The following is a 16,872-nucleotide window of genomic DNA, read 5'->3' on the forward strand; positions in this document are numbered from 1 at the left end:
GACAGACAGACAGACAGACAGATGCACAATTCATCACACTCTTTTATCAGTATAGAAAAACTGCAGTTAAACGATTGCAATTCAACATTAATCATTGTTTATGGAATGTCTATGATATTCAAAGGGAATGAAGGTCTAAAAACAATGGCATATAGTTTTAATAACCTGAACCAATTCTAAATGACATTGCTTTGATCAAAGAGCCAATGGCCATGCATCATTTCCCAAGAGGCTAATTCAGGGACATGAGCTATGAGTCCTTCAGTTCCTCTTGCTGACTGTGATCCAGGTGTCATCTTTGGGTGTGGTCACAAGCTCATACCTGGCCTCAACCACCTGCCCTTCCACTCTGAGCAGTCTCAGCTTGCGCACCAGCGTGCTGAGCAGCACTGCGGCCACAGTGTATGCAAATCTAGAGAGAGGAAGAGAAGGACAGAGTGAGAAGATTTGTGAACCATGTGACAATGAATGTTTCTTAAAAGAATAGTTTACCCAATAATGAAAAATCTGGTCATTATATACTATATAAAATATTTTTATTTGACAAAACAGTAATAGTAAAAAAGGTATTCATATATGTTTATAGTAGTGGTTCTCAACCAGGGGCCAGAGTCCACTAGGGGGCGATAGCACACTTCAAAGGGGGCTGTATGATGGCTTAAAATAATTTCAATTAAGGCAAACAGTATCTTTAAAATAAGCTAATATTTCTTATTTGAATTAATTCCCTTAAAGGGGTCATATTATGACTTTTCATTTTTTGAATTTTAGCCCGTGTGTAGTGTGTCAGGAAAAACGGGCTGGATTCAGTTGCGGGTTACACTGAGTTTTATTGAAAGCGGATGAAACAAGGCAGATGAGTAACGTTCCACAGTTTAGCCCGTTCGACAGCCGAACACCAGAGACATGAGAGCTGGAATCCTCTTGGAGTACTGCACTCGTGAGAACAAGAGGCAGAGCAAAACAGCAAAAGACATTCGAGCCTGAAGACAAGACAAGGTAAGTACACAGACCAGCTCGAGCTATTGGTAAGAGAAAAAAATCAGAAGAGCATCGAGAACAGGTGGCGAACAATTAAGGTTAACAACGGAGAAACAAGGAGGGGGGGAAAACTCAGATCAAACAGGTAGACGCAGTGAGCTGTCAAACCATCCAAAACACACATTCACAACCCAAAAAGGCAGGTGATTAGCCCCGAACCCTGACATAGTGTGTATGTTTGGGCATAAAAAAGATCTTCAAGCTTATAAATATCAAAGTCCACTCCACAGGAAGATATTTCCTTTTTAAAGGGGTCATTTGATGCGATTTCAGATTTTCCTTTCTCTTTGGAGTGTTACAAGCTCTTGTTGCATAAAGAAGATCTATGAAGTTGCAAAGATTAAAGTCTCAAATCCAAAGAGATATTCCACGTCCCTCTAAAACGGCTCATTCAAACACGCCCCCACAACTCTACGTCACTGTGGAAATATTTTGTAATGCCGCCCAAATGTTCATGCAAAGAAAGAAGGCATGGTTTTAGTAACCGCAGCTAGTGTTGAAGCAGTCATGTCAGGGAGATGCTGTGTTTATCTAGGCGAAAGCAAAAGCACTTTAATGGCCTTCTGAAAGTACAGTAGATGCATTTAGGAATCTTTGAGATTACTTAGAAAAGAATAGCAACACATTTTATGGTCGACCGTTTCGTGAAACTAGGAGAGGAGGTCATTCTGACTTTGCTAAGACAATCTGGCACTTCTGAATCAGCTTCTGGAAGAATGTTTTGTTATCAGTTTAAGTATTTGCTATTGACTGTTCAAAAAAAAGTTTTGCACATCATGTGTGTGTGTGTGTGTGTGTGTGTGAGTGAGAGAGTGAGAGAGAGACGATCACAGTGAAGTCAGCTGTCTTAACCATTCCGTGGCTTGTGTACTGCAAACACATAAGAGCTTCATCACTGTGTCTGTCATGCCACTCTGTTCCCCTTTCGGGCTTGAACTGATGGTAAAACTAAGGACATTAACTATCTTAATAAGTCCTTTATAATGAAAAGAACGATCACTCAGAAGACATATTTGCAACAGCTCCAGACATATTTTGGGCATCGAAGGCCAACTCCTTTCTACTTAAATGGAGAAAAATCTGACATGACCAGTCCAATTAATGTTGCATCTTTCTATGGTTAGCTGTTTCTAGCATTATTTACATACCAAGACTCATTTTGCCATAATGCGTGTTAGAATTTCTCTCAAAAAGCTCCATAAAAGTAGTTCATATGAATCCTATTGACCAGTGATGCACAACCTTTTTTAAATTCCACGGCCCTCACTGTCCACGACAATATTAAAGACTGTTTATACTAAGGTGGTTCACTCAAATTTTGGAGCCTGACAGAATCCTTCCCTTTCACTTTTGCTGTATGAAGTAGAGCAGCCAGAACATTTAGCTAAACATCTCCTTTTGTGTTCCACAGAAAAAAGACATTTATACAGGTTTGGAAGGACATGGGTGAATAAACGATAAACATCAATTTTTTGTGATCTTTGTTATGGTTATTTATTAAAGATAATATCTGAATTTCTCTCCATGTACCTTAGTTCGGGGCAGGCCTGGCTCCCTGAAAACCCAAGCAACGAGAAGCTCTTCATTACTGACTCATCAGCAAATCTGTCAGGATTAAATCTGTCAAAGTAGACAAACAAGTGGAAATACCAGCAAACCACGAACCTTACACAACCTATTAAAAAAAATCAATGTACACAAACACACCTGTATGGAAGTGACCAGGTATCTGCATCTTGAAGGACGACGCCCAGGGCATAGATAACTAATGTCTACAAACATAAAACCAGAATTATTTTGAACATTATAGGCAAGTCACAGCACTCTCCATACTGATTGACTAAATATAATTAGAAGTATAGGAAAGCATAATTTGCAAAAAACATACATGTGGCTAAGGATATATTTTAGAAGTCTGGGAATGACTGAATGAAATCTGCCAATACTTTATGTGGGCCTAGTAATGAAAAAGACTAGTTCTTACTTCTTTGGGAATGACATGTTGGTCCACCTTCCCCTCCACCTCCTGTAATCTGGCAGCCATGGGGGTCAGTTTGGCTGTGCGGACGGTTTCATTCAGCACCTGCTGGCAGTATCTGGGAGAAAACATGAACCAGAATGATGATTTACAGACAAAGAGATGGCCATGTGGAATAAAGTTTAACTCAAGGTATTTTATTGAAATCACAGAATTGCCACATATGCCCTCTGGTGGCCAGGAGCATAAACATATATATATATATATATATATATATATATATATATATAAAAACAAGAATATTGTAAACAATATTAAAACGTTACTACTAAAAGTAATATTACATTCTTCATGTTTAAACCTTGATTTAGCATCTTGTAAATCAATAAATGTGAATACCATGTGGATAATATTACCAGAATCATATCAGAAGCTATAACTGTTGTTCACCTGAGTTGTGGAATCTTCTCCAAGGTAACAGGCTCCTCTCCAAGCACTTCAACAAGCTCATGATAGAGCCGTTCCTGCACTGCTTCTGAGACTGAGAGGAAGTGAACTGCCCAGATGCACACTGGGAAATAACACAGATGAGAGCAGGCATAATTTATGTATAAGGAATACAGACATGAAGGTAAAAAAGAAAAGCTCCACAGTGTTACTATGATATTAACTAAAACTATTAAAACTTTTTTTTGTTAACCGAAGCTTAAATAAAATAAAATATATTAAATATGTAAATTAAATAAAATTTAGAAAAGTTGAAGTTCTAAAGTTAAAAACTGACAAATATATTAGTAAATAATAAATTACACCTAAATACTAATACACAAATTACTAAATATTAAAATAAAAGTACATTATAAATGTAAAAATAAAAGCTACTGTTAACATTTCAATAAAACTAAAATAACACTAGAAAGGAGACATTGAAACGTACAGTTAGCAGTGATCACACAGCCAGCTAGAGTAAAAACCATGCCATCTTCCATCACCTGATGACAAAACATATTTAAAAATTGTTTGTTTATAATTTATGCGTTAATAGGAGTCTGTCTGAAAATGAACCATACTGTGTTGAGATGAAGTTACCTGTCGCTCTGTCAGATTGGCTTGTAGTAAATGGTTAACGAACGATGACTGACTGGATCCTTGTCCACTCCTCTGCTTTGCCACAGACTTCAGCACCGACTCCATCTCCGCCAGAGCTGAAAATAACAAAACCACATGATCAACTGACATTGAACAATGAGGCCAACACTTTCAAACGCTGCTCAGCTGCCTTCTTACCGCTCTCATAATGGGTCTTTCTGCTGGAACTCTTCTCTAGGGATCCATCCAGATAACCTTTACCGATCTCTGACCAGATCTATTCAAATCCAGATATATATGCATTTGCATGTAAAATACATGTAATAATTTTTTACATGACATTAAATATATCTAGTGAGGAATGTTCACCGCTTCATGGTTCTTACGGAACCGGATGACCTCAGCATCATCCCGAAAACGACTCCCCATGGCAAGCTGAGTGACAGCCTTCATAGCCAATCCAAGCAGATGAGCACAAAGAGGTGTGTGCTGTGATTTAGGATAAGATGCCCACTTATCAACTAGCTCCTCAACCAGCTAAAAAAAAAGGCATAGTAAGAGAGGGATAAAAATAGGGATTGTTTAGTATATTCAGTACTGGTAATTGAATGAACAAAAACAAATCACCAATCATGATGTTTACTATCAAAAAGAACTCAATAACTTTAGTTTTAAGGCAGATATCACTGAGTTAGTTAAATTAATGCAATGAAGAGAACAACTTGTTTGTTGTTGTTAGTCTTAATAGTGAAATCCTGAACTAGGGATATATATATATATAAACACTTGAACAGACCTGAAGCAATAGAGGGAAGTTGTTCTCCAGGGTTTTATCGATAGCTCCCTCATACACTTTTTTTCTTATCATCGACTCCGTCACTCCCACTCCTGAACCTGACTGGTAACTTAGTAATGATTTGAGCATTGTCTCAAAGGAATCCGCTGAGGAAAGGGTACAAACATATGTGTTAGAAAAAGCATCCATAATAATATGCATTAAAGGGAATTGATGGTTAAAAAAATGGCTATGGCTATAAATAAGATATGTTACACACTACAATCCAAATGTCCAAAAGTAACAGTAATGGCATGTATAATGTTTTTTTAACATATTCTTGAGCACCAAATCAACATATTACAATGATTTCTGAAGGGACCTGTGACAGAGAAATGACTGCTGAATATTGAGCTTTACCTTCACAGGAAAAAAAATATTTTTGAAATATATTAAAACAGAAAAGGGTTGTTTTTATATATATATATATATATATATATATATATATATATATATATATATATATATATATATATATATATATATATATATATATATATATATATATTTCACACTATTACTCTTTTTACGGTTTTAGTGAGTAAATAAATGCAGCCTGGGTGACAAAAGACACTTCTTTCAAAAATCTTACTGTCTCCACACCTTTTGAAAGGTAGTAAATAACAAATAGGTCATAATATCATATGTAATGTTGTGCTAAAATATTAACGTAATTTATTAAGAGCTTTTTCAAAACACTTGTTCTCTCTCTTGTTGCAGGACACTCACTGGTCCAGTTGGGGTTGATGTGTTGTCGTAGCTGGTCCACAGCACCCAGACTGACCACTGGCGTCCGACCGAACCAGAAAGACGCCACAGACCCAAACTCATCGTGAAGACCCACCAGGAACTCATGCAGGCTTCCTCTGTTCACTATATCTGGCAGATTCCCATCTCTGGAAAAGTAAAGCAAGATGTATGTTGGGGAAACTGACTAAAGGTCGAAAGGAAGTAAAGAGAGGACAGTATATCAAACTCTTACTTTTCTTCTGTGGGGTTTAGTCCTGGCACACCAGAGGCACTTCTAGATGACTGGCATCAAAATAAATAAATAAATAACGTTGGATTAATATACACATATTTGACATATTAAAGTGCCTTGACAGCAAATTATAGAAGTTTAATGGCCGACTTTCTTTAAATATATCCAACGTTTAATCAAGACAGAAAATGCATTCTCATAAATAAGAAAACTCCAGAGTAGTCCAGTGATGACCTTCTAAATGAATGCAGCAGGTCATAATTTAAACCAAACATATTTAACAGCGATTCAAACATATACTTCATATAAAACATGATGATGATCACAACGCCTACAAAACAGTTAAGAAAATATTTATATTATTCACCGGATACAAATACAGGACTGCACCGATCAGGATAATGACAAATGTCACTGCAAATATAGCAAAATCCAACATATTTGCTTTTCAGAAACGTCTGAGTATCGTCATAAATGTAGTTAAACTGTTCACTGAACTAGTAGCTAACAATCCACGTCTACAGCGACCATCAAAAACCTGCGCTGCGCCCCTGTAGATCGGTACTCAACTACACATCCTGTAAACGAGGCTGAACCAATCAACCGCGGAGAAATGTTGTTTGTGGTTATTTATTTGAAGTCTGGACTACAGCCTGTTTTTATACAGTCTATGAGTACAGCCTGGATATTTATTTACCAACACATCTTCCATGATTGATGATTTTTTTAAAGTCTTATAAAGTTAATATAAGTATTCAATTCTTTATTGTCCGTCCTTAATTACATATATTTTTCTAATATTTGTATAATTATAAATAATCGTTTTGTAAAATTATGTTTTTTTTTTACCACAAGTTTTAGTTTGTTTATAATCAAGGGGCGGAGCTACTGATAATTAAGTTCGTTATGACTCTTTTAAATGTGACACACAGGAAAAAGTAGCTACTTAGCGAAAGTAAGCTTCAAAAATGTTAGTAATTGCAGCATTAATTGCGTTTTCGCTTAGTGTATATTTGACCAATGCTCAGGATCCGCAGTATCAGTCCGGTTCTGAAGGAGTTTCCACAGCAGCAGAGGCTCAGATGTCAGGTGAGCTTGTCTTTTTATTTTTTTATTTTATTAACATTTAAAATAACTTATTTCTGTTTTAATCTATTTAATGTCTTCATTGTCGCGTGGTCCTTCAGAAATCATGTTGCTCAGGAAACATTTATTATTATTAATGTTGAAATATGGGGTACTATAAAACTGCACATCCTGATTTTGCCAAGTCCTAGTTGTCCTGAGACCAATATTTTTTTATGATGACCCTGGGACAACAACTACCTTGAATACCACTAATATGGAATGCATTCATTACCAGGTCAGAGACTATCACTGTACAATATAATGCAGTTAATGACTTCAATATTCTTTGTGTATTTAAGAGGATATATACACCTCGTACAGTGTATGTGGAAGTGCGGATTCTGGAGAGGACTGATCCAAATCTTATCCTGGTCCTGGATCACTACAAATGCTGAATCCCTGAGCTTGCCTCAGTGGGAACTTGTGCTAAATGGGTTAACCTGAATTATTTCATACCTGCTCCACTTCCCTAACTTATCTAAGGAAATGTGGGTATTAAGTGTAAGTGGTTTAACTTGATGCCAAACAACTGAAAATGCCTCACTTATACAGTACAGTGTTTTACATCTTCCATTGACTTATTACTCTTCATAGCTGTCCGTATAAGGATGACCATCACCTGACCACAGTGCTTCGTGTTGGACAGTCAGGACTGCAGTACCCATCTCATTACAAACGCTTCATTGTGAAGATGTTCACATTTGTAGATCAGTCCTCGCTTGCACCTCAGCAGGAAAGAGTATGTACAGTACTGTCTTGCCCACCACATGTTCTCCTTTGCTCTCATTATCTTATTGTCCTCTGAGTCATGAGAGCCCAGCTGTGGCAACAGGACAACTGAGTGCACCTATAGAAGATTCGAGATGTTGTGGATAATAATAATAATAATTAGGAATAACAACAAATATTTATTAATGATAGTAAATATTTATTATTATTAATTGAACATACTGGTTTTTGTGTATTAATGTTAACATTTAATTATTCTAATAAATATGCATACATTTTCAGTCATGTAATTATAATAATGTCACCCTTAAGAATAAATTAATACAATTTTTAAATAATAATTCTTAACAATAATATTAATTGTTAAGAATATTAAACTGCTAAATTATTAAACATTTTAAATATGTTAACATATCACAATGACTTTTTTGTTATTATTAATAAATATAAATAAATAAAAATAGTAATTACTGTATTAACAAATGTATTAGTAGTAGTTGTTATTAAGAGATATGTATTAGTAGTAATAAAATAAAATAATAAAAATGATAGTAATATTAACAGATGTAGTAGTAGTAGTAGTAGTAGTAATGATGATTATTATAATTATTCTAAATATTTATACATTAGTTGTGTAAAAAAATATTTTTTAACAATCAATATTATTATTAAGATGATTTAAATAAACACACAAATGTAATTGTCATTTAATAATAAATATTTATAATGACGACAAGGATAATAATAATGTTAAATTATTTACTGTTTAATTAAAATAAATCTACATACAATATCATCATCCTCATTATTTATTATTATTATTATTATTATCAAGAAAAAAAAAAGAATAACGTTTTTATATCCGACGGTGAAGGGCCATTTCAGAAGACAAAAGCGATGTTATGTTTTTTAAATATTCATGCAGTGAACAACCCATGCAAACTAGCCTTAACCTGGAAATGTAAGCTCTTCCAGTCCCACAGATATTGGTTTATGGAGTATGTGCAGCAGGATCTCTCAATGTGTTGGGTGTCTGTGGGCTTGTCGTGGCTGTTTTAATTCAGGGGGCCAAACCTCGCCCGCTGCCCGCTCCAGTGTTACATTTACACAATGTCAAAAGAATGTAGCCTCTTGTGAAATCACTTGTATATCAATCAGACAAAGAATGGTTTATTTAAAAAAACAACTATATATTGCTGAGACCTTACAATAGGCAAATGTTTGAGATTTCTAATATATTCAATGACAAATCAACCATGTAACAAAATATAGTAGAAAAAAATGCCTTCAGGTGCCTTATGCAATGATGTTTCCCTTCTCTTCTGCTTTTGGATATTCCATTTCCATCAACATTAAAAACTCTACAGAGGGGAAAAAAAACAACATGTATGTAATATGTAATATTCATGCAAGTTTAATTTCTTTAAAACTTTAAAATTTCAGTTTTGAACACCAAGATATTTCCAGAATTAATATTTTATGTACATACCAACGTGCAATATATATACAGTACACTACCATTTAAACCACTGGGTAAGATGTTGGTATTCGAAAAGAACATCCTGTAGCGTTTACCTTCTGTGTGGTCGATATCTGGACTTGCTGACATCAGAACCCAGGCCAGCCCGACCAGCAAAGTGACCACCAGGTTTACTATGATCCAGGGGTGAAGGATGCTGCGCTCTGAGCCCGGCTGCCTGAGAGGAGACGCCACAACTGCTCAGCTCTTATTACTGTACATTTACCCAGCATGCTCTAATGAGAGGGACTTACCAGAGTGTCATATTATAGCTGGAGTACTGATTATAGAGATTGATGCGATCACTCGTCATCTGCTGGCTTAACGATAAAACAAGTGCAGCAAAGTACACTGAAAAAGAAAATATGTATTAAAACATTGCTGTTTCAGAATACATAAATCCATTTTGATAAACTCACAGAAGGAAGCTAGTGCCACAGGTCTTAGGGTCAGTAAACTCCTCATGGCCGTAGCAGCTTTGGCAAGATTCAACCTGTTTGGAGAGAGACCAAAGTAGTTAAGTTTAGTTTAATCTCAAGGGCTCAGGCATCTACAGATATTTATGGCAACGGCGTACTGGACTTGTGTTTGTGTTAGCTCACGTGAAATGGCATTATGATTGGGTGATTCACCTGTCGAAGGCAGAAACCATGCTGAGGGCCAGCAGCAGGTAGAGCAGGGACTGTGCGGGGTAGGCCAGGGTACTATACTGCTGTAGTAGATTGGAAAGAGTGCTCATCTGTTCCCCAGCCAAAACATAGACCACAATGATATTCCATACAGCATAACCAGCCAGGAAACCATGAGAAAACAGGCCAATCACCCTGTGTAGTAACAAGAGTCAAGGTTTAGAAAGCAGTCTTTCAGCATTCAAAGGTTTGGGGGTCAGTGAGATTTATTTTTTATTTTTTGCAAAGCAAGTATATTATTTTGAACTTTATTCATCAAAAAATATTGGAATAAAAGTATCATGGCTTCAACAAAAATATTAAACAGCACAACCATTTATTAAGTGTGATATTAAGAAATGTTACCTGAGCACCAAGTCTGCATATTAGAATGATTTCTAAAGGAAATTTGTCATTGGAATCAAAGGAATATACAGAATTTTAAAATAAATTAAAATAGAAAAGAGTTGATTCAAGACGACGGTGTGCTGAATATATTGGATCCAACAGTAATGTGAGGACACAAGTGTGAGAAACTTTTTTTCATTATGTGATCAATTTGCTTAGTATGTTACAGATTATTTGATATGTATTGAGTATTTCTGTATTTTTGACCTAAATGACAGCAAATGTCCATCTGTGAAGGATGTAGGCTGTCAAGCATACACAACTGTTAGTATAGCCAATCATAGCAATGTCCGAACTTTCCTGAGCATATTTGCGTCCTCTTCAGCCGGCATGTGATATATCTTCTTCTTCTTCTTGCTTTACGGCAGATCGAAGACTTACAAGTGCATTACTGCCACCTATATCTCAAATGGACCATTGACACTCTATCTACAATCTCAATTAAGAGTGTCAATGGTCCACTCGAGAGATAGGTGGCGGTAATGCACTTGTAAGTGTGATCCGCCGTAAAGCAAGAAGAAGATGATGTGTCAGGCCCCGGCTGTTGAGAACACGCTCAGGACGTGCTCAGGACAGTTTGGACGTTGCAGTGAAAATCAGAGGTAAAAAAACAATATAAATACTGTTCAGTTTCTTGCACAGACCGATCGTTTTGTGTCTTTACACATTAATGTATTGTCACGAGCCACAGGGTTTAATTTGGTTTTGTTTGTGTCTGTTTTTTTACTCTCAAAGCCGTAATTCCCATGATCCACTTCCATTATATGACTAATAGACTTCAACGGTTCGAGTTAAAAATCTTTGTTTGTGTTCTACTAAAGAGACAAAGACACCTACATCTTGGATGCCCCTGGGGATAAGCAGATAAGTATCAAATTTTCCTTTCTGTGGGATCTATCGCTTTAAATTGAAGTCTAAAGCAACCGCACAGATCTAAACAAATTGGAAAATAAAGTGTAATTTAAAACCAGATGTTGAAAACAAACCTAAAGCCGCTGTGCAGTCTCAAGGAGACATCTCTAGTGGTCCACACTGAGCGGCTGTCCATAAAGCTCTGCTCCATCGGGCCACTGGGCTTCCACTGGTCCACTCGCTCAGCTGCTTGAAAACGACCTGCCACCAAAGATATTAGGTCACTCAACCTTCTTTTCATGATGTAAAGAGTACCTTTAAACACAAACAGCTTCACCTTAGAAAAACTTAAATGTTTAGATGTCAAAAGTTGCAATGTATAATTAAGCAAACAACTGCACACCATCCACATTATCCACATTATTCTTAGGGCTGTGCGAAAAATCGAATGCGATTTTCATGCGCATCTCATCAGTAAAGATGCTCCTGTGATTAGAAGTATATCTCCAGCACATGCATTCAGATCAGGGTTGCCAGGATTTCACAACAAATCCTTCCCAGTTGCTTCCTAAAACTAGTCCAAAACTAGCCCAATCGCGTTTCCAGGAGGTTCCCCGATAAAAATTGCTTCCCGGGGTTAAAATATAAATTTTTTGGAAGGGTTGCCTTGGTAAAATTCGCATTTTAGGGGCTAAATATCACGTTATTTGTATTGGGGTTGCTTCAAACCGCGGACATGAAAAACAACAGCAGACTTGGCAACACTGGTTCAGGTGGAACGTTATTTACTACACAAAGCCGTAGTCTACCGACAACTAACACAAAATCGTTTTCAAAATCGACAAAGAATCGCCTGCAATTTTAACATCGATTTTGTGTAGATTGTGTAGATTACGGCTCGGAGTAGTAAATGCCAACCAGTGTTGCCAAGTCTGTGGTTGTTTTTCATGTCCGCGGGTCGAAGCGACCCCAATACAAATAACATGATATTTAGCACCTAAAATGTGAATTTTACCAAGGCAACCCTGCTAAAAAACTTATATTGTAACCCCGGGAAGCAATTTTTATCAGGGAACCTCCTGGAAGCGCGATTGGACTAGTTTTGGACTAGTTTTGAGAAGCAACTGGGCAGGATTTGTTGTGAAAACCTGGCAACACTGATCCGAACGCACGTGCTGGAGATATACTTCTAATCACAGGAGCATCTTTACTGATGAGATGTGCATGAAAATCGCATTCGATTTTTTGCACAGCCCTAATTATTTTGCTTGAAACTTACGGCTCCTCTCCACAAACACCTTCCCCACAGGCTGGCTCTGTCCTTGGGGAGCGGAGAACAAGGAATGCTGGGGGACAGGCACCTGGGGGTCTGTGATGATATCATCATCCTCTATGTCCAATTCGTTGTTGGACTGTGTTTCTATGACTTTAGGTTTCACTCTGGAGAAATGACAAATTAAATCCAATAAAGCTTTCATAAAAAAACGACACATCAGTGGTGCATAAAAAATACCTGAAACCTTTCAATAACCTGTTTAAGGTGAAAAAAAAGACTTACTTCCTCTTTTTTGGTTTGCGCATCACCTCTTCTTCGACATTCTGATCCACCATATCTCCATTTGACACCAGGTCTGTATGATCTCCCTCCACATCTGACCAGTGAGAGAAAATTAACATTATTTCTGGGTTGTCTATGTTAGTAAAATTCCACCTCTACAGGTATCAGATGAGTTGTAGTGAAAAGGACATGATTTTGAACGGTGTTTCTACCAATTGCTTGTGCTTTCTTCTTCTTTTTCCTCCTTTGTGGTGGATTGTCCACAGGTTCTGGGGTCAAAGGTTCCTGACATTCAGACTGTCTGCGACTGGTAAGCCCTCCCATTTCCATTCCACCATCTACAAAGGTCAAGGGTGACACAAACTCATCACATCACATCATGCACACCATGCTTCTACAGATGACACCATGCAGTCAAGTTTGTCTGGTTGCAAGGTCTAGTATTCAGACTCTGCTGGAAAATGTTGTCACTGTAACATCTGGTTCCAAAAAAGCATCTTTCTCCATCTTTTTAAAGCCATTCAGAAGTAGCCACGTATTCTACTATGTCAAATGTGTACACAATTCCAACACAGATTGGAAAAGCAATGGCAACCTTTACATTTATGCATTTAGCAGACGCTTTTATCCAAAGAAACTTACAGGGCATTCAGGCTATACATTACTATACTATATTAGTATGTGTGTTCCCTGGGAATTGTATCCACAACCTTTTGCGCTGCTAACGCAATGCTCTATTACTGAGCCACAGGAACACAACATTTAATAAGCTGATTTAGTGCACTGCACTACTTTAAACCACTACTTTAAGACCAAATAGCTTAGAAGCACTTTTGCACCAACATGCCAAAATGGGAAGCTTCCAATGAATAACAGTTTGAAGACAAAAATAAAATAAAGTTAAATATTTTTAATAATTATGCACAAATCAATGAAACAGTAAAATACTAAATACAAAAATATTAAACCATTTCATATTTCATGAACATTTATTATCTTCAGCTGTTTCCCAACAGTTATAGAACAATTGACAAAAAATATGGTTTGAAGGATACGACAAAAGCATAATAATTTATAATAGTTTAAAAATAAAGTTGACTAAGACCCTAAAAAGTACAAATAAATACTAAATTAACTAAAATGTATAAATAAATAAAAATCATATAAAAACAGATTAAAATGACAAAAACAAAAAGTTCCCCAGTAAAATTATTACAATTGTAAGTTAAATCATTATTTAAATAAAATCTCATTCAAAATATTAACAAAAACTATAATAATACTGTATAATCAATGATACTAAAATAACACTGGTTTGATAGTCATAGGACAACTAGCCCCACTCTCTCCTGTGTATCATGTGTGTTCCTTATATCACCTAAACTCACCATCATGTTCATCCACACTCTCCACATCCCTCTTGGCCTTCTTTTTCCTACTCTTTGGAGCAGGAATCTCCTCTTTAAAGGACAACAGAAGAGCTTTATTATCTTATTTAATGTTAACTGACCATAAACGGCATATTTACCTACAAAACCGACTCGTCTTAAAATTTTCAACATTATTACCTACTCAGACACATAATAAGATTGGACCAAGAGATGTCAAATGTGAAAAACATGTCTTACCTGCTGTGTCCTGGCTGTGCGTTTGAAGGTATAATGAAGAAAGAGGAAGGAAACGAAGAGAATAAGACTTCGCTGTATAAAACTATTACAATTTAAACAACATCTGATCGGCTAGGTGATCTTACCTTGGCATAGATGGCAATGCTCGTGGTCCCCGCTAAAATGTTCAAAAGTAATATTAGGTTAGCAAATAAACAGTTCCAATGAAACTCAAGCATCAGATGCTGAACCTGTTAAGGGCTCTACATTTGTATATTGTGTCTAACAAAGCTTACTGTTGGCTTTTTGGCCATTCCACTCAAGAGTACAGGGGAAACACAAGGGACACGTACAAACAAACATCTCTGAGCTCTTAAAGCAAGGATTAATGCGAGTCTAAATCTGAGACGAGCATCTGCCAAGCAGCAGGATTATGTAGAGGAGGAGCTACTCAGGAGTCACCATCGAATACTGTTACTCAACCTTCTGAACATAAACACACACATCACCACTTACTTAATGTATTTATTTAAACAACAGTATTTTGAACGAATAAATGCACCCTGAAAACACAACTGAATGAGTATTCAGTTCAGGATTCTTTGATGAATAGAAAGTTGGAAACTACAGCATTTATTATATATATTGTAATGATTTAAACTCTAATAATCATCGGGAAGAAGGAGGCGGGAACCGGCGGACAATCAAATGAAACTTTAATAATCACAAAATAAACAAAACAGCACACCAGCCCCTCACGGACGACTGATGCGCACAAAATAAAACCAAAACACAACTAAAAGCCCAGGCCTGGTCCTCTCTCGTCCTTCACTGTCGTCGCTCCAGTTTTATATCCTTCCATCTCCTACGTGGGACTCGAGACCGGCGGTGGGTCGCAGGTGTCGCTGATTTGCCCAATCATTGCCGGCCTCACTCCTTGTTCCCACGTCCCTCGGCCCCGCCCCACTCGCCACATATATATATATATATATATATATATATATATATATATATATATATATTATAAAGCCTTTAATTTTGATTAACTTGGAAGTATCACATTAATGAAAATTTAAATGTGAATTATGCTTGAATGTCATTAATCTAATGTAAGAATACCCAAATTAGTTTTCATTCCTTATGATTTAGGGGTCAAATATGATATAGGGCTAGGCAATTCTAAATTTAAATTAAATTTAAAATTTTAATTTATGCATTTAGCAGACGCTTTTATCCAAAGCGACTTACAGTGCATTCAGGCTATTTTTCAATTTTTACCTATCATGTGTTCCCAGTGAATCGAACCCCCAACAATGCTCTACAGGAACACTTAGAATTCTGAACCATTTTGTGAGATTTACCCTTTTCCCAATAAATAACGCTGATTTATCTTCTGAGATTTATTCTAATGTGTATCTAAATGTACACGTTCACCCTAGTACTGGCTGTATTTATTATTGCATTTATTTGCATTAATATGGTATTGCTTCAATCCAGACTATATATTCAATAGTCTTTGGTTTTAATCATGATGTAAGAGGGTTACACAGACTGCAATGGATGAACCCAGAAAGCCTAGTACTCAACATTTACAAACCTACAGGGGAAGCAGAAGCAGGTGACTCTCAGGGAGTTTACCTTTATGACTACTGATGTGCTTGTCGATGTGAAGCTTGTACTCCGTAAAAGTAAAAAGAAATGAAAAGGCTTGACAAGAAGAAACAAACACACAGGATATGTTTTGAATATCCCAGACTTACCCTCTGTCCTTGATGAATGGGAGGGAGATCTCTTCTCCTTGTCGTGGTAATCTACGTACAATCATATAATATAATATAATAATAATATGTAAACAACAGCTCTGAACATGCACCCTGTAGGATGAAGAAGATTAATTAGCGTCTGTCAGTAACTGCTTGCTAACAGAACACGATGCTTCTCATTTAAGCATGTAACGAACCTTTGCTTCCGTATCCATTCTTGTGAGTTAAATAACAAAAGCTTTAATTACTGAGCAATAATTATCTTTGTATTTTCATGTCGTTTGTGGTCTGAGATTTTGTTTTGCACGTTGTCTATTGTTGATGTTGGAGACGGGTGGGCGTGTCTAACTTCCCTGACGTACTGTACGTACTAGAGGCGCGCAGAAATTCAGAACGTAAACACACGTATAAAGGGGCAATCAGATGGCTGGAAATCATACTACAATGTAGTACACAAGGCAGTTTACACCTACGTTTTTAAAAAAAATTATGACTGAAATGAGTAAAACGTTCAGTTATTAAAAATAATTTACATTTACAAAACAGTCATTAATTTTAATGCTAGTGCTGTTACATTACTATAGAAGCACCTGAATAGACTTCAGTGGGAAACCTTAAAATGCCATGTGCATAACATTAGGTTTGGAAAGTTGCATTTCTTCAATTTCAGATGGAAATACCACTGATCCATAAACACATCGACTCAAGTGACGTT

At 36.6% G+C, this 16,872-nt stretch overlaps 2 protein-coding genes across 2 annotated transcripts; both read right to left on the bottom strand.

The window, feature by feature from the left end:
• Positions 1 to 200: 200 nt before the first annotated feature.
• Positions 201 to 6,511, bottom strand: LOC132160601 (cytochrome P450 20A1-like). Its single transcript, XM_059570244.1, has 13 exons — positions 6,293 to 6,511; positions 5,926 to 5,975; positions 5,673 to 5,839; positions 4,905 to 5,050; positions 4,478 to 4,645; positions 4,307 to 4,385; positions 4,109 to 4,224; positions 3,957 to 4,011; positions 3,470 to 3,590; positions 3,026 to 3,137; positions 2,749 to 2,813; positions 2,572 to 2,661; positions 201 to 412 (listed from the first exon to the last, which is right to left on the bottom strand). Exons 1-13 carry the CDS (start codon positions 6,362 to 6,364, stop codon positions 262 to 264), a joined length of 1,392 nt encoding a protein of 463 aa, XP_059426227.1. The 5' UTR covers positions 6,365 to 6,511; the 3' UTR covers positions 201 to 261.
• A 2,421-nt stretch (positions 6,512 to 8,932) lies between these two features.
• tmem237b (transmembrane protein 237b) lies at positions 8,933 to 16,507 on the bottom strand. Its single transcript, XM_059571566.1, has 14 exons — positions 16,355 to 16,507; positions 16,155 to 16,205; positions 14,541 to 14,572; positions 14,416 to 14,429; positions 14,176 to 14,247; positions 13,000 to 13,125; positions 12,788 to 12,881; positions 12,509 to 12,669; positions 11,364 to 11,490; positions 9,934 to 10,125; positions 9,721 to 9,794; positions 9,556 to 9,652; positions 9,358 to 9,479; positions 8,933 to 9,143 (listed from the first exon to the last, which is right to left on the bottom strand). The coding sequence occupies exons 1-14, from the start codon at positions 16,370 to 16,372 to the stop codon at positions 9,079 to 9,081; spliced, it is 1,245 nt and encodes a 414-aa protein (XP_059427549.1). The 5' UTR covers positions 16,373 to 16,507; the 3' UTR covers positions 8,933 to 9,078.
• Between the last annotated feature and the right edge of the window lie 365 nt (positions 16,508 to 16,872).

Source organism: Carassius carassius, chromosome 17 (genome assembly GCF_963082965.1).
Source record: "Carassius carassius chromosome 17, fCarCar2.1, whole genome shotgun sequence".
Taxonomy (NCBI): Eukaryota; Metazoa; Chordata; class Actinopteri; order Cypriniformes; family Cyprinidae; genus Carassius; species Carassius carassius.

Coding starts and splice junctions, on each gene's coding strand:
- tmem237b (XM_059571566.1), bottom strand. Junction 9,795..9,933: donor ATGGTTTCTGCCTTCGACAG/GTGAATCACCCA, acceptor CTCTCCAAACAG/GTTGAATCTTGCCAAAGCTG. Junction 9,480..9,555: donor AGCTATAATATGACACTCTG/GTAAGTCCCTCT, acceptor GTCTCCTCTCAG/GCAGCCGGGCTCAGAGCGCA.
- LOC132160601 (XM_059570244.1), bottom strand. CDS start 6,364: ATGTTGGATTTTGCTATATTTGCAGTGACATTTGTCATTATCCTGATC. Junction 4,646..4,904: donor ACTTCCCTCTATTGCTTCAG/GTCTGTTCAAGT, acceptor CTTTTTTTTTAG/CTGGTTGAGGAGCTAGTTGA. Junction 4,386..4,477: donor TCCGTAAGAACCATGAAGCG/GTGAACATTCCT, acceptor GGATTTGAATAG/ATCTGGTCAGAGATCGGTAA.